Raw genomic sequence first — 24,254 nt, forward strand, 5'->3', positions numbered from 1 at the left:
AATAAGATGTTTGAGTTTTATATCACGAACATCACTTCCTACGAGGAAAAGAAAAGGTTGCCATCGCAAGGTTTGGCCAGGGCTCTTTGTTATGAGAGCCTGAGAGTCAAGGATCTAATCAGAAACAACATGTTGAGAATGAGAAAGCCACAGGACACTCATGCACTTTTTAGCTGGCATAGACCTCTACTAGGGAGACCTCAGCAGCAGATAAACAGGAGTACTCTGTCTCGCGCCCTGCTGGGTCTCCTGACATAAACACATACACACGCACATACACACACAAACAAACACACACACACAAACACACACACACAAACACACACACTTTCATGTGTGTGCACACACATCTATCTTGAAACAAAACATGAACTTGCAGTTTAGCTATATAACTTATTTTGCCATAACATCCTTTAGAGAGGACATTAGTAACAGGAAACAATTCACAACAGCCATTCAAGTTTCCCTTTGTCATCTCTGAACCATAACAGTGCTTGATACTGAAGTTTATCAAACATAGCAACTCATATAACATCATATAAAGTATATTGATATTAAAGTAATACCAGCAACATGTTTTGAAGAACCATCAATCGAAATTACAGTCGTGTAACAGCTTCTGATCTGTTCTGATCAGTTGGACGTGTGGCTCTGTTTGCGTGATGACATCACCAGTTGGGCGTTGCAGGAAGTTGCAACCTGGAAGTTGATTTCAGAAAAGGTTAACTGGAATTCATCTTTCAACATTTCTGAATTGTAAGTTAACCTATGTTATATATGTATTTGATAACACTGTCACATAAATACGAAATCTCTACTTTACGAATGGAGTCAGACTCTTCTTAGCTTGCCTCACTTTGCTGCGAGCTCCGATTATTATTTACATATCCGCGTTAGCTAAGTCAGCCTGCTACATGTAGCAAGCTAGCTAACTAGCTATAACGGTCGTTACCCCACAAGTGAACTATTCATGGTGTAATGCATGTGTGTTTGATTGTCTGCATATTTACGGTCTAACAATTTTTATTGGTATTGTAGCAAAGGTACCTGAGAAATGTTTATCTAGCTAGGTTAATTGACAAATGTATCTAAAGTTTCTGTCAGATATCAGATGTGCTGTCAAACATAACCGCTGGACTTGCTCTCTTCGGTTGCACTCAGATGTGAAATGCAGGAGGTCATTGACCACACAGGCGCACCATATACATTAAAACACGCTAGTCTTGTTTACTGGATTCGATATTACTGATCTATTGGCTGTGACCAACCTCTCTGTGCTGTCTAATGCAGGGGGGAGTTTGAATATGGAAAAACACATTTCCAATTACATGTCAACACTTAAAATTCCAATACCCACTCTGATACTATAGCTTAGGCCTATTTAATACCATCTAATGAAATATAAATACATTTGCAAATGCAAACAACCTCTATAGGAATGGAAACAAAGGCCTGTTAAAACAATTCCATGTTGTTTTATTTTATTGATTGGTGCTCTGCCCTGGCTAGCCTCAATACTCTTACCTTCTCACAGTGTGTGCCAATAATAGAGTAATTATGAAAATGTGAAATTATTATTAACTGTTTTCTTGCATTATAGCTTAGTTGCATTAAACCCAGTCTGCAGAGTGCTATTTGTTTTTCATTATGGTTGGTAACTGCATGATTACTACATCAGATATGGCCTAACAGGAATGTCCTACTCGGACAGTGTTCCAGCCCCTGCACAACAATCAACTCATATTGGCTTGCTTGTCATGATTGATATTTGGTTAGGCTATGCGCCTGTTGCACTGAAACAGTAGCAAATGGCAGTGTTTTCTGCCATCCATAACTGGTATCTTTAACATTAGAGCTTTGAGGTCACTGTTACCTTGCCTAGTCTCATTGGATCCATTTTTATTGCTTTATCAGACATTTGACCTGAAATCGACTTTGCAAAAGCAAGCACTTTCTGTATACAGTCTACTTGTATTTAATTGTTCTATGTTTTTATGCTTGGATTTCATCAAAATGACAATCAGCTTAAGTGTGGCAGATAAGCAAGCACTGGCCTAATGTTTTAAGAGCTCTTCAGATTTTCATGTCAGGTCAGAGTGTTACCCTCGGAGGTAAAATGTCAGAGCTCAGGTCCTTGTTGTTGTTGTGTGTGTGGGTGTGTGTGTGTGTGAATACTGCACACTGTGTGCTGTTTCAGCTGGAGCAGTTAGGTAAGCAAGAGAGACTGCACAGGCAGCTCTTTCCCTTTCTGCTCTCCAGCTTAAGGTATTACAAACCTAATGAGACTTAAGCCCTCTGCTGTTATCACACCTAAGAATACAGTATGTTCAACAACAAAGGGAAATAAAGACAAACAGTAATATACTTAGATAGCCTACTTTTCAGTGTTTCCCTTATGAGGGCTTCATTAAAGGGTCTGTTTTCTTTTTTTTAAGCCATGGCTAAGAATCTGAGATCATGTTCAGCATGTGTTTAATTCAGTCTCTACTCTAGAGAACAGACTACTTTGATGAGTTTAATATAGTGAGATCAAAACAAAATTTAATTTCTGTGAGATTACATAATTACCACAGCGTTACATAACAGAACCAGCAAAAATACAATGCCATTCATTTAGGAGTGCAACGATATGCCTAATCCACAGTGTGGTACCTATTGCAGTTTGAGGGTCACAGTCAACATTTTTATTTTCAACTGACATTGAGGATAATTGTTTAGTTTATTTGGCAAAGGATTAAACATTACCCCAGGAAAAATATATAATGCCTAATGAGAGTGCAATCGAAAATATAATATTGTACAATATGTAAACACGGCACAAACTTTGTTTAACAATCATGTATTGTAGGTAGCCTACTACCTCTGTCCATCATCGCTGTAGTCAACTGGAATAACCGAATCCTGCGAAATTTGGGGTGTTGCACAAGTTATTGTATTATAGCCTAATCAAAATGATGATATTGACATGTGCAATATCCAAATGGCAACATCTGCGATTTTCAGCTCCAAAAAAAGGTGAATGAGATGATGATCACTCGAGCCAATGGGCATGCTATGTCTGTTTGCGGTTGCTGTAACTATTTTTGTAGATTGCTTAATACCAGGACTCATTTAGTTCAAATACTTTATGGTTCTTCAATGTTAGTTTGAGTTCCCACTGCAAGCGAAGCCGTCTGCTTTGAGCTAGCGAGTGACACCAAGGTATTATCCCACATACACAACGGTATGGTAATTAAGAGTTTCGGCTTCAATGTCGGTGCTTACAAACATACTTAGTATTGCAGAAATTCCGTGTCAAGAGTTTAGAAAGTACCTCTGGTAATTCGAGTTTGGAAACCGCAAAGACTTACGAATACGGTTACTTGCTCACACACACCCCTTGGGATTGATACATCTCAGGAAATCAGCTCTAAGCTGTCGATTAGCCTCTCTGTGGTTGGAAAGATTTTTAGCTCTGACTCCCACCATCCTCCTTGTGGGAGACACAGGGCCATTTCCTGCCCCTCCACTGGGCTCTAATTGGAAATATTGGGTGGCCTGGTAGCCCTGCTTGTTTGTTTTGTTGGAATGCGGCGGTGGGTTATATTATTGTGGCACTTTCTCAGCGGTAGTTGCTGCTCTTGGGTTCAGTCTGGGTGGGTTGAACCAGAGCGGATGGGGGGGGGGCAGCGGTGATGCAGTGTTATTTGAGTGGCACTTCTGTCTCAACCCTGTTGTCCTTTTTCTCTCTTCACTCTCCCCCTGGTAGCTTCTCACTCAAAGTCTTTAAAAGTTGTTTCCGTGTGTGTGTGTGTCTGTGTGTGTCTGTCTGTGTGTGTGTGTGTGGTTGAAGGGTAATGTTTTTGGAATCCACCCTCTTTTCCCCACCTGTCTAGAAGAACCCTCCTTCCCATCCCAGTAATCCCAGTGTCCCTGTTGACATGTTGAATATCTGCTGTTTTTTCCTTCCCTGGGTCAATTATCTAAGTAGTCAGACCACAGACAGATCAGGTCAAGCCAGACAGACCAGACCGGAGTCTGAGAGAAGAGCTATGGTGGAAGTTCTCTAACGGCAGCCACCCGTTGGGGGCGACGCCCCAGTTGTGATTGGTGAAGGATTATTAGGGCTGCACCAGTGAGATCTTACGGTTTAATCACCTGACTTTTGCAGCACAAGGTACTACCTTTGGCCACTTTAGGCCGTTGAGATTACTGTCCCTGTATATCAGGTTCTTTAACCGATTATCAGAGGGCGGATCTTCCCTGAAGGCAAAACTTAATATGATTGGTTGACTCAGTGGAGAGGACTGACCCTGCATTTGTAACAGGCTGAACGATCAAAGTTGACGTTTAAGAATTCTAGCCAAGTGCTTGTCTCTACCCTAAACCCTTATTCTAACTCTAACCTTAAACCCCTATTCTAACTCTAACCTTAAACCCTTATTCTAACTCTAACTTAAACTCTTATTCTAACTCTAACCTTAAACCCTTATTCTAACTTTAACCTTAAACCTTACCCTACCTTAATCCTTACTGTTTTTGAACAAATCATAAATTGAGAGATTTCAGAGCTGGAACGTAAATCAATGTGTAATCATAGCTAGGTAGGCCTCCGTTAACTAACTGGCTCACATTTACATTCATTGTTCTCACCCGAAGCCAGCTCAGTTTACAAACATTAGCTATCATCAGCATTATCACGACCAAGGAATTCCCATCGGCTAGTTGTGCTGTTTTAGAAAGCGCCTGAGATGCCTCAAATGATGTTGCTAGCTAGCTAATGATAAAACTATTCAGGCCACGATGTGTTATAGAGCAATACGTTGTCCACCTGATTTGTTGATTTGGTTGTAGTTGGCACTTCACACTTCAACGTCATATACTTCTTAAGTAAATAAAAGGCTATTTATGGGAAAAGCTTGGATCCCCAGCTACTAGCAGATGCATGTCTAAACATTCTGCCGCCACTCTGCACTGTCAATCCTACTCAGACAAGGAGCAGTCACCGAAGGCTGTAATGACACATTGGGCTGGCACAATTGAAAATGATGTGAACATGAAAAGACTAAAAACTAAACTGATTGACTGTTTAGAAGTGTGTGAGCTAGCAGTTTTGGGTCATTTGGGTCACCTAATGTAGGAGGTTAGTCCCGCGTCAGACGCTTTTCTTTATGAATTTCTTTATGAAATGAAAATATTATTTATGTGTAACAGTTTTGACCGTCAAACGTATATTCTGGTCACAGTGACAATGTGTCTGGTCATAAATGTTTTGTTACCAATTTAGGCTGAAGGAGCAGTTTTGATATTGTACGCTGTAGGTCTGTTCTGTGGTTTTCTGGGAGGAAAAACTGAGACCTAGGCCTAGTTTTAGTCCTCCCAGTTCCCAATTCTCACGCTCCTTTTGATTATCCATGTTTCGATATGTCAACAAAGTTCCTTTACTTGTGACACAGCATTACCAGAGTTTAAACCCTGTCTCCTGTGGCATCTCATCCTCTAGCTGCCTGGCTCCACATTTTAAGCCCTCTGCAAACATCAACTTCCATTCATGCACCCACGTTATACTGTTCTGTTTATTTAGCCAGGATGCGGAGGGGAGAAATTGATGCCTATATGCTTAAAGGGATACTTTGGTATTTTGGATAATGTCATTCTCACCCAGAGCAGATTCATCTGTGCCATTTGTATGTCTAAAGATTGTACTGCGTGAAGATGCACAAAAAAGTAGAACTCTACAGTCATGCTTTTAGGCGATATCGTGGTTATGTTAGCTAGCACAAGTCGCGCACAGGAACTCAACAAACGGTGTGCCGCAATCGCCGTTTTTTGCCTTTAGGTTTGGTAAGGTACCTTTGGCATGTAGTCAGCTCTTCTAGTAAAGCTTGGAAAACTTCAGAGTAATCCTAAGCTGACTGTTGTACATTGAAAGTCTTATAAAGCTTTAGTAATTGATAATGATTAAATAAAATGACAAAACTATTGCATTTTCTCAATCTGTCATTGTTGATGTATGGATTTATATGGAGCACAATTACAGCACGTTTTCTGTCCCCTGTCAGTTTTTATATTTATCACATTGGGGCATATGTTAGGGAATGGGCTGTGCGATTCAGACCGGTGCAACTTTAAGGTCTCTCTATACATCTCTATGCACCAAAAGAGCAAGATTCCTGAAATAAATATAATTAGGGCTGCAATGATTGTTCGACTGTCAATTCATTCAGTATTTCGATAAGGCTGTCATGCAAAAACTTCCTAACCATTGTTTTAGTGGGTATAATGCACTTTAGAAGTGTGAATTTTGTTTTTGATTGTGAATTGTGATCCAAAGTGCAGGAGAATTTAAAAGAGAAAAACCATGATGACCATACGATGCAGTATCTTTAAAAAGATTGACTTAAAAGAACCCAGTTTTACACGTCATATAAGGTTAGTGACCGTTACTGCCGTATGGAACCCACCCTGTTTCATTAGGCTCTAGGACTGTTGGTCCCAAACAATTATTAGGCTACTTGTTCTTGGATTTAAAAGATTCCACTTAATGCCCTGATGTATAAAATCACTTTCACTGATGGTCGTTTGGACTGGTCTGTTTAAATAGTAGATTAGGCTAATTAGTTACTGTAACTACTACTTTTAATAATAATAATAACTTATACTTATATAGCGCCTTTCATAATACCCAAAATCACTTAACAAATGATAAACAATATAAAAATAAACAAACTTTTGCTTGGTGCCACATCTTTGATTACCCTTTTATTGTTAATTAGTTCTTATTTAATCAGCTTACTGATTATTATAAAAGCAGTCAAACCTTCCTATATTCTAAAATATTTTTGTGTAGCCCATTACAGGGTGGGTGAAATATTCTCCTTCAGCCCTGTGTTTGCCTGCAGTCATAGGTTTCTGCAGCTCCAGAATGAGTGCAAAACAGCTTTAGTTTACTATGGATTGAGGCATTGGTCTATTAAAGTTAGCAATATAGGGTGGGATGAAACAGCCTGTTAACTATGAATGACAGCCATTGTTGATTGTTTTCGACAATGTGAGGCATTTACAATCATTTATTGCATTTAAACTTGACTTGAGTTGCTGGAGTCTGTCACGGCACAACTCTGCATTTCAGCAGACGAGCAAGGCATCATCCCAAATGGATTATTCATTATTTGGTTCGACATATTTCTGGTAGTTAGAATCAGGTGTTCTTTAAATGCTATTTGTTATAGCTGAGCTGGGAGACACTGTAAATACTGCAACAGTAGCCTGGGTGCTTCACAAAAGTGCACATAGGAAAATGTTTTGGATCTCTTATTTCAGCAAGGCTACATGTTGTTTATATTTTAGTTCTGTGTGGTAAGCAACACCACTTTTTTCAGTTATTCAAATAATTGAGCATGTTATTCATGAATATTTAGAATAATTTATTATTAGAATTTTATCAAATAAATAATAACAAATAGGCAATATATTGTATATTGCAATGTATTGGCAATACAAACAGCCCCGACCTGGCTCAGTAAGCCCCTGGCCATTTTGAATATGATATTACTCCGGAAGTTTTTGCTGATGTTGCAGAATGCTGATAGGCTACAACCAGGTTATTGTAAGGTTTTTATTTTTCATTTTTCCCCCTGAAAGATTTCAGTTTGTTTTTCAATTGAATTGTTCACATTATAGGTCACATTAAAAGTGGAAAAAGTTCTGACATGATTTATCTTGTTCTCATTCTTTTGCATCACACGAACCTGGCATTATAACAGGGGTGTGTAGACTTTTTATATCCACTGTAGATCTATTTCCCAGTTTTTGGAAGGAGCTAGCCATTACCCACTAAAGATTTCCAGAAATTGCGCTAAGCTAACCATATAAATTTCACTTTCCTCAAAATGCACGCTGGGATGTACAAATGGTATTCATTACTTCATCTGACTCTGGGTAAGTAGGAAATTATCCATTATCCCAAAACCCTGAAGTATGCCTTTAAATTAGGCTAGATCTTACAAATGCAATTTAAGACTCATAAACAGACAGACAGAGAGCCAGCCATTGGAGACAGGGAATAGCAAACCAAAACCAGACGATAGATCCCTGGTGGCTCTGGTCTGCTCCTCTCCTGGACTTCATCACTGTTTTGCGTAGGGATTCACTGGCTTCAAACTGTCCTGTGTTGGGATTGGCTGCTCTCTGATCTAGGACTGGCTGAGAAGCGTTGACCAAAAACATAAATAACACTGCAAAGAAAACATATCAGTGATTTTATTTGGTTGCTTGTTTTACGGTTTACTTATTTTGCGAAGATGGACCTAGTCTGGTCTTATTTGATGGATTCCTGCCTCAAGAATAAAATAAATAAAACCAGCCAGTAGTTGTCTGGTGAAAATTGTGCAACACATTTCTTTTTACCAGTCTTCTTATTAACTTTAACTGAAGCAAGTTACCCCCGAGTGTACTTTGGATGTGTATCATGACTCTGGGACAAAGTATTTATGCAACATAGCTTCTGAAGTGTCTCTATTGTATTGTAGATAAGAGGTTTTAATCTGACTGGAACAATGTCTGCAATCCGCTTTGTTTTCAATCTTCTGGTTCTTATTTGATACAAAACATTGCGTCAGAGTCCATCCCAGCAAAAACTGCCTGTTCCATTATTGGCCATGTTTTCCATGCTCCCAGGATGCCTGGCTGCCTCTGAGAGCCAGTTCAAAGCAGTCTGTTTGAGTTCTGCTGCGCGATTTAGGTGAGGAAGGGTTTCTTAAATTGCTGGCCTTTCAGAACCGAGATCAGAGCCGGTCAGAGCCGGGCCAGGATGTTTGGCCTGCTCTGTGCATTCAGTCAGAGGGGATCTTTGATGGAATGGAGTGTTTGTCTTATATTGGGGGCTGTGTTAGCATGGGGGTACTAGGGCGGCTTAGTGTGGTAGCGGCCCTGATGCTGAGCCACAGTGCCGCTGTGTGTGTGTGTGTGTGTTGGGGGGGGGTCTGAAAGGGTCCCTTTGTGCGTCAGGCCAGACTATCAAACACACACTCTCAGTGCAAGGCCCTCTCACCTGTCAGTCACTCCCACATGGATATCCAAGAAGAAAGAGCGTAGAGCAGAGCTAGGTCCAGAGACTACGCATTACATCAATTCAGGATAAGTCGGACAGATCTTATTGGAAAGTGCACGTCAGGATTTGTTTGGGAGAATTGTTTGTAAACCGGGCTCATTGCTGTCTCCAGCAGGGATATCCCCCTGACAGCCAAATGGACGCCTCTCTGACCAACATCTAACCTCATGTAACCCTCCTCTACCCCCCAAGTCCTTCTCACAGTGACTCGGTCCTTCTGGAGCAGGAGGGGACCGAGGGAGAAATGTTAGGAACCAATGACTTTAACCACTTCAGTTGTACATTTGAGAGCAGTAAGTGGATCTCTTTTTCGTGTGAATACCACCCCCCCCATTTTTGGCCCTCCTCTCCCTGGGACCCTTCTTCCTGTCCAGCGCATTGACCTTTTAGAATATTCAAGAGGGTGAATGAGAGGGAACCGGGAGAGAAATGTGCCTTGTATCCTATTCATACCAAGCCTGTACACCAGCTGTTTGACCGTGCCATGATTGTATGCCGTGTTGTTTTGTTTCTGATATGAAAGGCACCCGAATGGAATAAGGCGAACCAAGCCTCCACATTGGTTCTCGTCAATGGACCTAGAGATGATTCCCGTGAAGTTTTGTCTTCGTATGAATGGAGCAAAACACACAACACTACCACACTGACTCTGAGGTCCTCGTTCCTGCCGGTCACTGGGTTCAACCAATCACAAAGTTTCCCAGAGATTATGCTCATTTGCCTAGCCTGTGGACATTCCTGGACAGGGAAACTCGAATATCAGCTCTAACATTGTTGGCTATATGCACAGCCCGTTAACACAGCCCGTTTGTTCCTTGTGCTTGCTTCCAAACGGTATAGTTAACACTAAATTGTGGAATAATGCATGCTTCAATCAAGCTCAGAAGTAGACCTTGTTGTTAAGCCATTTTGTCATTAGCCAGCAGTTGCTAAAATTATTTTGCAAACTTAAGCCTAGGACCTTAACCTAATGTTAAAAAGTTTGTGCACACATTTTCCTCATGTTTGGCTAGATATATAGGTTAATAGGTATTGTATATTATCATATATTAATACATGTTATCAGCAAGCCAAGAAATGTTAATTCTTATACCATTTGTAGTGTTTATGGGGAAACAAAACTGGGGAGGGCACTGATCTGGAGGGGCAGATCTTTGCCCCTGTGGCACTGGGCCTGCGTAATTTTATATATTCATTGTGTTAGCATTTTCAAAGCACAGCTTACTACAAACTGTTAAATAATACTTGTTTAATTCATGCCCAAGTTAAGTTATTAAACGTTTGCTACCTAAGCAAACAAGCCTCTACATCTCTACAGCTGGCTAGTTAGTTAAATAAACAGTTATTTCCAACAAATAAGAGTAATCAAACGCTTTAATGCAGAATTATCTTTGAGAAAAATATTGCTGTACAGAACACAAAGTTGTGCGGACCTTTTATGAAGTACTTCAGTCAGTTGTTAACCACTACATTGTAAAAACATACCCATGTCCAGAAAGAGTTGCATTGCACAATGTTATTGTACAGCAGAAACATTGTCTCCCAAACATGGATGCATGTGAAAGGACTACACATTAGTTCATGAAAAAAATCCCAGATTTTAATTTCCTGTAGTTCACCTTATCTTTGTTGTCAAAATGCAACCTACAAGGTGCGCTGCTTCTCACAGAGCAATATTTAGGGAGCTCCCTTCGATAAGGTACATATGCAGTGCCTCGCAAGGTTGCAGCTCGAAAGTATGATTTCCTGAAATGTATATTACAAAATAGTTTTCCCTTCCACTACATGGGTGGGGTGTGTGTGGTTTGTTGGAAATGTATAAGGCCTAGTAAGTCCTATTTGGTTTTCATCTGTTCTGAAGTATACAGTTTATATACAATATAAACGTCCTATGAAAAATGATATTCCTCATTCGGCCTATTCTAAGCCGTGTCTTAAATGCCACCCTGGTCCCTATGTAGTCACTACCAGAGAGGTCTGGTGAAAAGTAGTGCACCCTAAGGAATACAGTGAAATGTGGGATGTAATTTAGACTACATGCCGGCTTCCTATAGCTTGAGAGCTCTCTTGTCCCTGGTCTTGGCTCAGTTCCTGATCACCATATCAAGTCTTAGTCGAACCAGAGCTAGGTGCTATGGACATAAAACAGGTGATAAATGGCCTGACATGATGCAGTAATAATGAGTTCATAACAATAACATGCCGTGCACCACAGTTTATTTTCTTGACCTCTAAACTAGTTATTAATAATAGTTTTATTGTTTTCGTTTTTTGCAATTGCCCCATTAACATTCACCCACATTAGCAAAGCCATTAGAACTTAACATTTCACTAGACAACTGGCGGTAAGGGCTGTGCAGTGTTCTATTAATCTGGTGGAGAGTGGCAACTCTGTTTAAATCCCTCATCACGTTTTAGCCAATTCTAACCGAAGCACATTGGGCTAGCACTGAAAGGTAGACAGAGTGAGAGAGGGTTTGACAGAGAGTGAGAGATGATTAGGGCCCTGACTGTGAATATAGAAAGATCCTAGTTAAAATCCTACATCAGTTGTTGTGACAACAATTTAGTTGCAATAACATTAACATAAAATGAAAATACAAACCCCCGACAGCATATAAAGTCACTGACTATACCGTTTTGGACTATGTTAACCTGGTGACTAACATGGTGCTCTCTGTTGAACAAGTGCTGTGGCTGGTGATAGTCAAATGTTTCAGGTGCCAGTTTTTTTAGATGCTACCGAACTAGCTATTTTTCCTCCCTGTTTTTGTTGATACATGGAGCCGGAAGGACTTCAGAACCAGACGTCCTGCATCAACACTTATTCCACCACAGTACTCAGTAACCACAGGGTCTGTCTGTCAGAAAAGCTTCCCTACTTAACTTGACATGTGACCATTGACATCTTATGATATAAAAAACGTCTGGTTGCACTAACTATGGTTTACCTCATATAGGGTTAGATTTGTTCTGGACAGATTCGTTTAATGTTGGAATTAAACTAATGGTCTAGTGGAGCTCCTCCGAAGCAAGGCATTTGATTGGGTTTATGTGTTGTGAGGCATCACTGATTTACACTGCCGTTCCACCCCTGTTAAACACATTAGTTCAATGCACGTTTGCCAGTTTTGCAAGTTTTTCTGAGAGTATTCTACAGAAAAGACTCATAAGCAGGCTGGTGTTGGGGCTCTGTTCACACAGTGTTTGATAATAGTTTAAAAGATAAGTACTACGTACAGACTCAATGCGCATGGCCTTGCTATCGATAGAGGCCGCCATAGGCCTGGCTCCTGAGGGAAGTTAGGCTACATGCACATGCCCACAAAATGAGGTGGAAACAGAGCTGCACTTTCTATCCACCTCCCAAATCTATGAACACATAAGGACATGTTTTCCTCAGATCATTCAGAACCCTAAAGTAGAATTTAAATTCCTGTGTCTGTTAGGTGTGGAGAACAATGTGTATTCACAGCAGAACGATCTGTGACCATTTGCCATGAGGAAAAGACAACACATGCAGCACAAACAACATTATAATCAACTCATTTTCATTGCTTTATTTTTTCCCCCTTTTCAGAGAATTTTTCCTTGAGTCTGTTTTCCATTTAGTTTATCTGAGGGTTTTTTTTGTCACAGGGATTTTGTCTTTTGTTTTTTCTCTCACAATCGCCATCAACAATGCTTGGACCACACCAGAAGACCACATTTGAGGTCTGAAAAATGTACACAATGTTTTATTGCACCCCGTAGCTATCAAGAGGCTATATGTCCATTAGCACTGTTTTCAAAACAAATGGACCCAATGGACTGATGACAATAATTGTGACAGCATGACTGAACACGGTGGACTGACCAATCTCACACACAAACTGGGTCGTTCTCATTGCTTTTTCAAAAGGTTCCAGATGATGCAAATCACTGCAGTCTGTTCATATTTTACATTAAACCTGGTCAATTCAAATAATTTTCAATACACTTAATTCCCTACTAGGCACTGTATCTTTCAATATTGTTGAATTCCATTCTAATGTCCTTAAGGAATAGTGTTAGATAGATGTAAATAATGCTTCAGCATCAGTAATATGTGCCCAATTAATAGAAATACCTTTGATTGCAGCACACTATTTAACAATAAAAGTACTAGAAAAAAAAACAAATGACTGAATGCCTGAATGACAATTATTTAAATTGTTCAAACTTGTTTTGATGTGTTTTCTATGTGCATTTGTAGCTTTCCTTTAGTTTTGAGGTGATTTTAATTGCAGGCTGCTGCTACAGGAGTCAAAAGAGAGTCCTATATTGCCCCCTAGAGGATTTTAATAACACAAATAAACACACTGCCATTAAACTCTGCCGTGCAGTTGTGCAAATACCGTCGCTTCTTATCTTACCTTTTTTCCAGTTCCACCTATGGAAACCCGAATAGGCGTTGCTTTTACTAGGCTAAGTCGGGAGTTTTTTTCAGCACAGCCTCGTTTCGTTTCTCCTGACAGTATAATCGATCGAGGCCTGGCTAAAATGTTGATTCACAATTGTACATGACTCAATTGTCACTGACAGGGTTGTTCCACTAGGTTGTGACTTGTGGCTCGTGCAAGAAACCCCTTTCTCCGTGTGTGTGTGTTAGAGAGTGGAGTGGTCTGGGCAGTGTTCCCGCGTCCATGCAAGGCCCCCAGAGTAAAGTAAACACAGCAGCTCTTTTCTCATCCCAGCCGTCAGCAGGCTCTCCCCAGGCCCGAGCCAGAGACCACACACCCAGACCACACACACACACACACACACACACACACTGCCCAAACCCCTCCGCATAGCAGATCCCTCCACACACTCTCTCATATACAGACCACACAGCGCCAGCTCGGGCCTCTCGCACGCAACCGAGCAGAGCTGTCATTCTGCTCAGCCCCTCTTTCATTCTGTGTGCTCGTGTGTGTGTGTGTGTGTGTGTGTGTGCATGCGTATTTCCAACACGGGGAATAAAAACAGTTGTAGGCATTTAGTGAAAATCGAGTGAAAAAGAAGACAGAGTCACCTCTATATTCTGCGCGGCCCCCCTGAACTCCACCCCCCTCCTAACACAAGGGCCTGATGAACGACAGGCGCGGGGCTTGTCTTTTAGCCTCTTATCGTCGTCCGTGTCAGATCCGTCTGCCCCAAGATTTCCTCTGACGAGCAGAAGTCCGCGGATGTTAAGTTAGGCGATGTGAGTTTGGTCCCCTCCGAGTTTCAGGGGCCCCCCCTTTAGGACACTGCCTGAGGGTACACTCCATTTACAGGCCTCGGTCACAGGGGTCGGCAACCTCTTCAACCGGCGAACCTTTTTCATGGGTAAACACGTAGCGTTGGGGGATCGGCACTAAATAAGCCCCATGGTGGAACGATCTGATGTACCGCAGCACTGATGGCGGTCGGTCCGGACCGCTGCGTAGTCTGATGTTCAGGGTCGGAGGTCACCGGACTGTACACAGCAGCTGTCTGACATTGCAGGGAAAAATCCAGGCTTGTCCAGTAAATGCGGTACAGAGGGGATGTTACTTTTGTATTTTCCAAGCCTCCTAATCTAGTTGGCCAGGGATTAGGCCTAGTTGAGTTGGCTGCCCCACATGCAGTCTGTAACTATTCTGGCATTGCCAGACCTCAGATAACAACAACACAAGGTCTGGTAACAATGCTAGCTTTTCTCTCACGCAGAAGCAAGAGTTAGTGGAAAGGCTGTGACGTAACTTTCCTCACGCGGGTTTCATTTCCCATACCTACCACAGTGTGCGAGTTTTCATACGAAGTTGCACACGTGTCTGTACTGGAACTTTTCAAACATCGCCGACCTAAAACCAAATTGAACTAAATTCATCTCACATTGTTAGGACCTCCCCAGGTTAGTCCCCGGGACATCCCTGTTGATATTGTTTTTAGACGTTGTGTCATGGTCCACCAGAGGTTTTCTATAGAGCCCAGTTGGTCCCCAGGTTTCCCCCATTGTCTTTAGGGATCACTGGGGTCCCTTGGCAGTTTGGTCTAGTTCCCAATGAGTTCCGGGGTCGCCCCCGAGCATTTCCTGTCACTTCATGGTCCCAGGAGTTGCTAAAAGTAGACTGATGTAGTTGTATGTTAAGGTTTTATGGTAGGTTTTACGCTGTTCCACAAAAGGGACAATATGGTTACAATTGACATGATCACATAGTTTTTATCTGGGATTTGAACTCTCCAACTCTTGATTTGTAGTGTGCTGATCTTTCTACTGCACCACCAAGGATGTCTAATTTGAAGTCCCCTAAACATTTACGAACTAATGCTTTATTTTCTCTGCAGTTAGCTTGCCAATGTAACTGCTATGTTAGTTGTCATTTATTTGGCATTTCTCATGATTTACTTTACTTATTTCTAGTATTTTTAGTTTGGGTTTTCAGGACAATTATTTTTGCACCCATTAAGGCAAGTACAAGGAAAAATATGACAAAAGTATATTTTTTTGAAGTCTACATACTGCCAGGGAGCCACGGGGGGGGATGGATAAAGCGCCTCGTGTAACTCACGAGATTTCCTGACTCCTGGCCTGGTAGACTCTCCGTTCTATCGGCCCGTGCCTAGCTGGCTAGGTCCAGTTCACGCCATGGGTTAGGCGGGTGCTTTTGTGCTGCTGAATCTGGAAGGAATGGGTTCTATTTCAACGTATATCCCCTGTTCAGTTTCATCAGCACATGTACATGGACGCAATGATATTGTGCCTGAGAAGATGATACCCCCCCCCCCCCCAGGTTCTCTTGATGCTGCTCTGTTACCGCTACCTGGGAACTCCAGCCTTGGAGGAATGGGTCTGCCTGAGGTGTAGATTGTTCGACCTCAACCAACCCTGGCAGCAATTTATTGATTCACTACACAGCCAGGTGATATGTAGGCTCTATTTTACAGACTGATCTTTGTCAGTTACCTCGTGGTATTAAACACACACACACGCATACACACGCTTTTGTGTGACAGGTTATGTATAGTCGATGAGGGAGAGCAGGTTTATTTATCCTTCTCAAAGGTTTACATTCCTCCTTTAACCTCCCGTTCTCTCTCTCTTCCTCCCTCCGTCCCTCCATCCCAGTCTCCGCTAGCACCTTCACATCCTCGTGTGCATAGAAATTGAAGCGTCTTCTCTAAAGTCTTTGAAATACAAGCCTTGAAAGTGTTTCTAATCTGTGTGATGAATTATGACATGTTTAAGTCATTTGGCATTCGTCGTTAGCGGCGCGCGTTACAGCTGGGTTTCTCTGCTGCCCTGTATCACGCTAACAAACATGCTGTGCTGTGTCCTGTCTTTGCTCTCATTCCTAGGTTGAGTGTTCCTGTGTTCCTGGACCCTCCTGACCGGAGCCATGTCTCGTGCACGACAGCCCCCCCTGGTCACCGGCATCTCACCCAACGAGGGCACCTCTTGGACCAAGGTCACCATCCGAGGAGAGAACCTGGGTACAGGCCCCGCGGACCTCATTGGTAAGACGCTCACTATACACACACACACAAACACTGTAACTACTTTCTAGAATGTTTGGTCGATTGTTTTCCATATTTATCTAGTGTAAGTTTCGCAAACAGTCTTTTAGCACTTTTTTTCTGGTATTACTCATTTGTACTGTGCGCGTTGTGTGTCTGTGAAAGACACAAAGAGAGAGGTAGGGTTTAGGAGTGTGTATACTTTTTTTTTTGATGTGGTTCGCCTCAGCCTATGAGTTTGAGTACATAGTTTTATGACCCGTCTGTGGTCAGACTGACAGATTTTAATTAATTTACCCAGAGCCGTGGTCAGAATGGGGCCAGCCTGCAGTCCTCCAGAGTACACACTGGACCCCTAGTTAGCCGTGGTCAGACTCTGCTTACATTACATGTAGTGTTTGTTGCCGTTTATCCAGTAATACCTTCTCATTACTTTATGAATAGGAAAACACATTTTTATAAACCTACATTACTTTTGCTTCTTGAAACCAAACGTGCAATTCACAATTTCATGCCCCCTGGATAATGGATTTTAGTCTACATTTGAAAGTTTTGACATGCTGAAACAAATTATTTTATACATCTGAACATTATTCTATTGCATTATTTTAACGTAATCATACTGAATGCATCTTTGTAAATGTAACAATGTTGTTGAAAATTTAACTAATATTAAAGTTAGTTATGATATGTGGGCTTAAATAGAGCAGTTTAATTAACTAGAAAGCAGTTCTATTAACTTTGTTGGAAATCTTTTAGGAGAATGTCAAAGTCAGCTTAATTATCAACAGTGTCATAACATTTACAAACCCTTATTTCAGAAATATTTTTTGCCATGGCTGGAATGTATAAAAATAAATAAATGAATACATTTGCTTTGTTTAACTCCATTGCATATTCAGACATATGTATGGCTAATGTAGAAAATGTGCTCTATGTACTTGCCTGGAAATAAAGGTAAAGTAACAGATAAAAAACAAAATATATACCTACAGGTTATACAGCATATACAGTACATATTTATAGTATATCGCAAATTTGTTGGGAGGAGATGTGTTTTATTGTTATGATGTATTTTGTAAAAACAGGTTAATCTGTTTCACAGGATGTGGATAAAAATATTTTCTGTTGAAAAAGTTAAAATAGTAAAAAAATGTTTAGAAAATTTGGTGTGCAGTGTACATAAAAATAAATTGAATTGTATTTTTGTGTGTTGTTTTGAATAATGAACCAAGGAGAGAATCTGAAGGAAGAGAGCAGATAAAGGCTGAAAAAGAGAACAGAGGAAGGCTGAAAGCGCTGAGAAAGGGCCTCACACACCACTGTTCGCTTGGCAGGCGGAGTCCTGGCCAGTCGTTTGTATTTCTGACCGCTAATGTCCCCAGAGCCCAGAATAAGCATATTAGATGTTAGATTGCTACAACATATCCTTTTCCAAACAGTGGCAGGATATTTGCGTTAATTTAATGACCATATTATTATTCCCAGTTTGTTTCGAGGGTTGTTTGTCGATCAACTCCCACATTCTTTTATGATGTTTGATTACAAACGTCATTCTCTGTTGGGTTCCCTTTACTGATGAAGCAGATGCAGTTCGGGCTCTGTCGGTCTCTTTTTATCTATGTCTTCCCTCCAGTGTTTACGCTGGCAAAGAGAAGGGTCAGATAGAGTGATAAATAAGAGTGAGAGAGAGAGAGCGTCAAATTTGAGTAAATAGATCAGTAATGAGCCACTTAACAGTGAAGTGACAACACTTTGTAGACATGATGATGACGCCCTGACAAACTCTTATCAGGGCCACCCGGAGGACTGACTGGGACTGAACTTTGACCCTGAATGACAGGTTTATTAAACTGCTGTTTGTTGCACTGTGTCTTTTACCTCAGTGTGCCACTGAAATATGTCCTGTTGCTCAGTGCCTTTGTATTGTATTAGCCTGACGTCTCCCACTTTTAATTTCTCCCCTCTTACTTATTTCCTCTATCCCCTTTCTTCCCTTCTCTTTCTCCCTTCTTTCTCCCTATCGTTCTCAATCTGTCTCTCTCAGGTCTGTCCATTTGTGGCCACAACTGCCTGCTGACAGCGGAGTGGATGTCAGCTAGTAAGATAGTGTGTCGCGTTGGCCCAGCCAAAGACGATAAGGGGGAAATCATCGTCACCACCAAATCGGGTGGTCACGGCACCTCCACAGTTTCCTTCAAACTGCTCAAGGCTGAGAAGATTGGTGAGATACGAGCATATCAGGAACTAGAGCTGCCCTCGGTTCTCCAAGCAGAGGGAGCTTCCGTATAGAAACCCCACAAACTCTTACTCTATTGACATTGCGGCAGTATTTTCTCACATTTTCCAAGAGGGGCCACATTGGTCGATAACACGTCAGTCTGAGGGCTGTCAAGACAAAACAACGCAATCCTTGATTTTGCCATTTGGGGGACACATCAAATGCCCCGTTAAAGGCAACTGCCAGGTTTTGTTGCTGAGTGTTTGCTCTAACTTCTGTTGTTAAGTGTGTGTCTGTGCATGTGTCTGTTGTTGAGTGTGTTTGTGGGATCCAAGTTCACTTGTTAAGTGTGTGTGTGTGTATGTGAGATCCATCTCCTGTTGTTGAGTGTGTTTGCGTGTGTGTGATCCAGGCTGTCTGTCGCTGACGATGTGTTTTGTCTGTGCTTCAGGTATCCTGGACCAGTCTGCAGTCTGGGTGGATGAAATGAATTACTATGACATGAGAACCGACCGCAATAAAGGCATCTCTCCCCTGTCCCTACGACCCAGCAATCCACTGGGCATTGATGTAGACAAGTAGGGACACACACACACACACACGCACACACACACACATGCTTTAGTCATTGTGTCATGGTTTGTGTCTGTAAATAGAAACAAACAATCTCCATGTGGAGGTGTTTGAAATGTTATGCCAACGCAGCAATGGCTCAACTGGCTGGAAGCGCTGCACTTCGGCACTGGAAACAACATAATTGTGTTTAAACGAGGGAAAGAAAGAAGAGAGGAAAGAGTTGAAAAGAAAGAGGGCAGCTCACCGCACATGGCCCGACAGGAAAGAGAAAGAAGAAAGGGAAGCCTCCACACATGGCCACTGCAACGGGCTGAATGGAGGGCCTCCTACGCCTGGCAAAGTCTACAAGCCTGTACTGTAATGTATGGTGTACCTCTCCTATGTCTACACTCCAGGGCCTGTTTATTTAGGTTGGAGGGGCCAAGAGTTCCGGGGGAGGTGGGGGGGGGGCAAGCAACTGCTCGCGGCCCTGGAGGACAGCCCCCCCCCCCCCGCCTGGAACGTGGACCCTCCATGCCCGGGGCAACTGGTACACATTCAAACGCTCATGCAACGGCGTATCTGTCGAACGGAGATGTTGACCCACTGTGTCTAATGGAGATGTTGACCCACTGTGTCTAATGGAGACATTGACCCACTGTGTCTAATGGAGATGTTGACCCACTGTGTCTAATGGAGACATTGACCCACTGTGTCTAATGGAGACATTGACCCACTGTGTCTAATGGAGATGTTGACCCACTGTGTCTAATGGAGACATTGACCCACTGTGTCTAATGGAGATGTTGACCCACTGTGTCTAATGGAGGTGTTGACCCACTGTGTCTAATGGAGGTGTTGACCCACTGTGTCTAATGGAGGTGTTGACCCACTGTGTCTAATGGAGACATTGACCCACTGTGTCTAATGGAGATGTTGACCCACTGTGTCTAATGGAGATGTTGACCCACTGTGTCTAATGGAGGTGTTGACCCACTGTGTCTAATGGAGGTGTTGACCCACTGTGTCTAATGGAGGTGTTGACCCACTGTGTCTAATGGAGGTGTTGACCCACTGTGTCTAATGGAGATGTTGACCCACTGTGTCTAATGGAGATGTTGACCCACTGTGTCTAATGGAGATGTTGACCCACTGTGTCTAATGGAGATGTTGACCCACTGGGTCTAATGGAGATGTTGACCCACTGGGTCTAATGGAGATGTTGACCCACTGGGTCTAATGGAGATGTTGACCCACTGGGTCTAATGGAGATGTTGACCCACTGGGTCTAATGGAGATGTTGACCCACTGGGTCTAATGGAGATGTTGACCCACTGGGTCTAATGGAGATGTTGACCCACTGGGTCTAATGGAGCTGTTGACCCACTGGGTCTAATGGAGATGTTGACCCACTGTGTCTAATGGAGGTGTTGACCCACTGTGTCTAATGGAGATGTTGACCCACTGTGTCTAATGGAGATGCTGACCCACTGTGTCTAATGGAGACGTTGACCCACTGTGTCTAATGGAGACGTTGACCCACTGTGTCTAATGGAGACGTTGACCCACTGTGTCTAATGGAGATGTTGACCCACTGTGTCTAATGGAGATGTTGACCCACTGTGTCTAATGGAGGTGTTGACCCACTGTGTCTAATGGAGGTGTTGACCCACTGTGTCTAATGGAGGTGTTGACCCACTGTGTCTAATGGAGGTGTTGACCCACTGTGTCTAATGGAGGTGTTGACCCACTGTGTCTAATGGAGGTGTTGACCCACTGTGTCTAATGGAGATGCTGACCCACTGTGTCTAATGGAGATGCTGACCCACTGTGTCTAATGGAGATGCTGACCCACTGTGTCTAATGGAGATGTTGACCCACTGTGTCTAATGGAGACGTTGACCCACTGTTTCTAATGGAGACGTTGACCCACTGTGTCTAAAGGAGACGTTGACCCACTGTGTCTAATGGAGACGTTGACCCACTGTGTCTAATGGAGACGTTGACCCACTGTGTCTAATGGAGACGTTGACCCACTGTGTCTAATGGAGGTGTTGACCCACTGTGTCTAATGGAGACGTTGACCCACTGTGTCTAATGGAGACGTTGACCCACTGTGTCTAATGGAGACGTTGACCCACTGTGTCTAATGGAGACGTTGACCCACTGTGTCTAATGGAGATGTTGACCCACTGTGTCTAATGGAGATGTTGACCCACTGTGTCTAATGGAGATGTTGACCCACTGTGTCTAATGGAGACGTTGACCCACTTCAGCGAGTTGTTCTGGAGTTTCTCTGCATCTGCCTTTGATAACTGTATATTACAGTAAGAACACACATCAATGAAAATGGTCACATGGCAACACTGCAGAATACACACAGGATATGAATGAACGTAGCCAATGGATCCTACTGTACGTGGCTTACTGTGCAAACCAGAAACAGCTGACAGGGCATCCAACCGAGCCTGACAACGTCTTAGTTCATGTTCAGAACTCAGACTCGTTTCAGCCCATCACGAATTGAATCGCCATGTCTAGCGGTTTGAATGTGGGTGTCGGGCGACCATGTCACTGGTTTCATATTTTCGATGGAGACCAGATAGGAAGTTGACACTTTCTGGAAATCCTGCCAACACTTCATTAACCCATTTTTATTTGGGTCAACACGTAACTGGGGAACAACACGCTGTCTTGGCCTTGTCCAAAACGCAACGCTTGAGTGATAATGTCTGGAGTCAGGACCATAACTGAGTTAGCGTACGGAAATTGTAGTGCATCAATAGTACGACCAGGGTTTCTCTCAGTGTAAACAGATTAGCTTCCTGTCAGTCTGAGTCGAGCAGAGCAGTGGAGTTGGATCCTGCGAGAGATTTGATAATGAAAGGAACAGTCAGAAGGTCCTCTGCATTTTACCTTCTCTTTCTTGACAGGGGAATTGACATCAGTGATATCATAGCTAAACTTTCAAGCTCCCTCTTTTTTCTGTTCAGGAATAATGACAACCCATTATTCCTGAACAGCTCTGAGGTGATTTGTGTGTGTGATCACCCCCTCGGGCCTAACTGTTCTACAGTAATGGGTGGCTGGGTGGTGGTGGAGTGTTGGTTTAGGGTTTAGTTTGTGTTCCCTATGGGTAATTACCACAGATCAAACCCTCCTAACAAGCTCTGGGTCCTCCATCGACGCCCAGGCGTCACACTGCTCTTATAACTGGCTGCTTGGGCACGGCCTGACGTAATTCTGACCCCTACTGGAGTACATAAAAACACCACCCCAACTCGCCACACTGTCGACAGTTGCTCTTAATATTTAGTAAAATGTCACATAAAATTATTATCCAGTGTACAGTTATTATCCAGTATACAGTTATTATCCAGTGTACAGTTATTATAATAACTGGTATTATACTTTTTGCTGTTTAGCAAAAGTGACTTCCAGTCAGACAAGCATTCCTTTTAGGTATAGGTAGACCTGGGAATCAAACCCAGATTCCTGGCATGGCAAGAGCTTTGTTCTACTCACAGAGCCACTGCTGCATAATGAAGAGGATTAAAACCGACACGTAACACAATTTCTTTAATCTCTCCTATCTGCATGGTTTTCCTCCCACAGGGGTAAGATCCCTCTGAAAGATCTGGAGGGCATGTTCCCAGGTGTGAGCGGAGATTTCACCAGCGAGAACTTCTCAGCCACCTGGTATCTCATCGAGAACCACTCTGCCACCAGGTGAGTCTTATTGCTTTGTTGTAGCCACATTGTCAGCATCTGAAATTTACTCTAAAAATCCATTCGGTCACACACTAACCTGATATAGCAGGCCAAAAATCGCCCAAGCGGGGTTGTCTTTTGTGATTTTCAGGTACCTAGGTTGACAATGTGTCCCTGAAAACCGGATGTTGCCCTTTCTTTGACCCCACTTAGGCAGCTAACCCAGAAAGACTGAACTAAGATATAAAGATATAAATACTTATGCCCTTGTCTTTGACCCCTGGCTTTTTAAAAGAAAACGTTGGACATATAAAGGAAGTGTCCGTTCTCTTCTCGACCTCTGACCCCTATTCTCTGTCATACTCGGACAGTGTTTAGTCAGCCTGTCCGTCAGGTTATTATTAGTCTCTGTTGGTTTCCTCCCTGTCGTCTGTGACTGTTCCCTCCATGTAAAAACCCCAGTCTAGCGGAAGGCTCCTGTCTGCCCCTAACCAGCTACTGGCGGTCTACAAGGTCCACCGCGTTGGCTTGTTTTGGGTTGACAGGTTCAGTATGTGTTCCTCCTGAGGAAATGTCACTTTTCTCCCAGTGAACACACGCAGCCTCCTGCGGACCGTCACTCGTCACTCTCACTCCAGTGCGCACACGTCTCCTCTGACTGACGCAGTCCATCGCCTCCTTCCCCCTTTTCAGTTTTGACCAGTTGCGCCAGGCCGCCAGTAACCTGAAGAAGCAGGCCACTACAAAGAACGAGGGCAGTCTGGCCTATGTGAAGGGAGGCCTCAGCACCTTCTTCGAGGCTCAGGATGCTCTCGCAGGTAAAGGCACAAAGACACCCAGAGACCTCAGATAGGGAGTTATTACACAGTACATTAATACATAGATGGAGTTATTACGCAGTACATTAATACATAGAGGGAATAATTACACAGTACTTTAATACATATAGATATAGAGGGAGTTATTACATAGTACATTAATACATACAGATACAGAGGGAGTTATTACACAGTACATGAATACATAGGGGGAGTTATTACACATTACATCAATAATATACAGAGCTGTTTATTATACATTACATCAGCGGTATACATGGTTAGGTATACATGTTACGTCAGTATTAGTAAACACCGTTGGTATTCCCCATTACATCAGTAGTATACATAGTGTGTGAGGCCTGTACACGTGTTT

General features: G+C 42.7%; 1 protein-coding gene across 4 annotated transcripts in view; it reads left to right on the top strand.

Annotated features, from left to right (window-relative positions):
• The first annotated feature begins 660 nt into the window (after nucleotides 1-660).
• Nucleotides 661-24,254, top strand: part of exoc2 (exocyst complex component 2) — a 66,589-nt gene continuing 42,995 nt past the window's right edge. For 3 of the 4 annotated variants that reach the window (XM_013134988.3, XM_013134989.3, XM_013134990.3), the window contains exons 1-6: nucleotides 661-756; nucleotides 16,415-16,573; nucleotides 18,621-18,797; nucleotides 19,246-19,372; nucleotides 22,965-23,078; nucleotides 23,754-23,878. In XM_013134988.3, coding sequence (XP_012990442.2) covers nucleotides 16,456-16,573; nucleotides 18,621-18,797; nucleotides 19,246-19,372; nucleotides 22,965-23,078; nucleotides 23,754-23,878 — 661 coding nt within the window. In that variant the 5' untranslated portion in view covers nucleotides 661-756; nucleotides 16,415-16,455. The remainder of the gene's footprint in view (nucleotides 757-16,414; nucleotides 16,574-18,620; nucleotides 18,798-19,245; nucleotides 19,373-22,964; nucleotides 23,079-23,753; nucleotides 23,879-24,254) is intronic. The other variant, XM_010872422.4, reaches the window with a different exon arrangement.

This window comes from Esox lucius, chromosome 8 (assembly GCF_011004845.1).
Source record: "Esox lucius isolate fEsoLuc1 chromosome 8, fEsoLuc1.pri, whole genome shotgun sequence".
Lineage (NCBI taxonomy): Eukaryota > Metazoa > Chordata > Actinopteri > Esociformes > Esocidae > Esox > Esox lucius.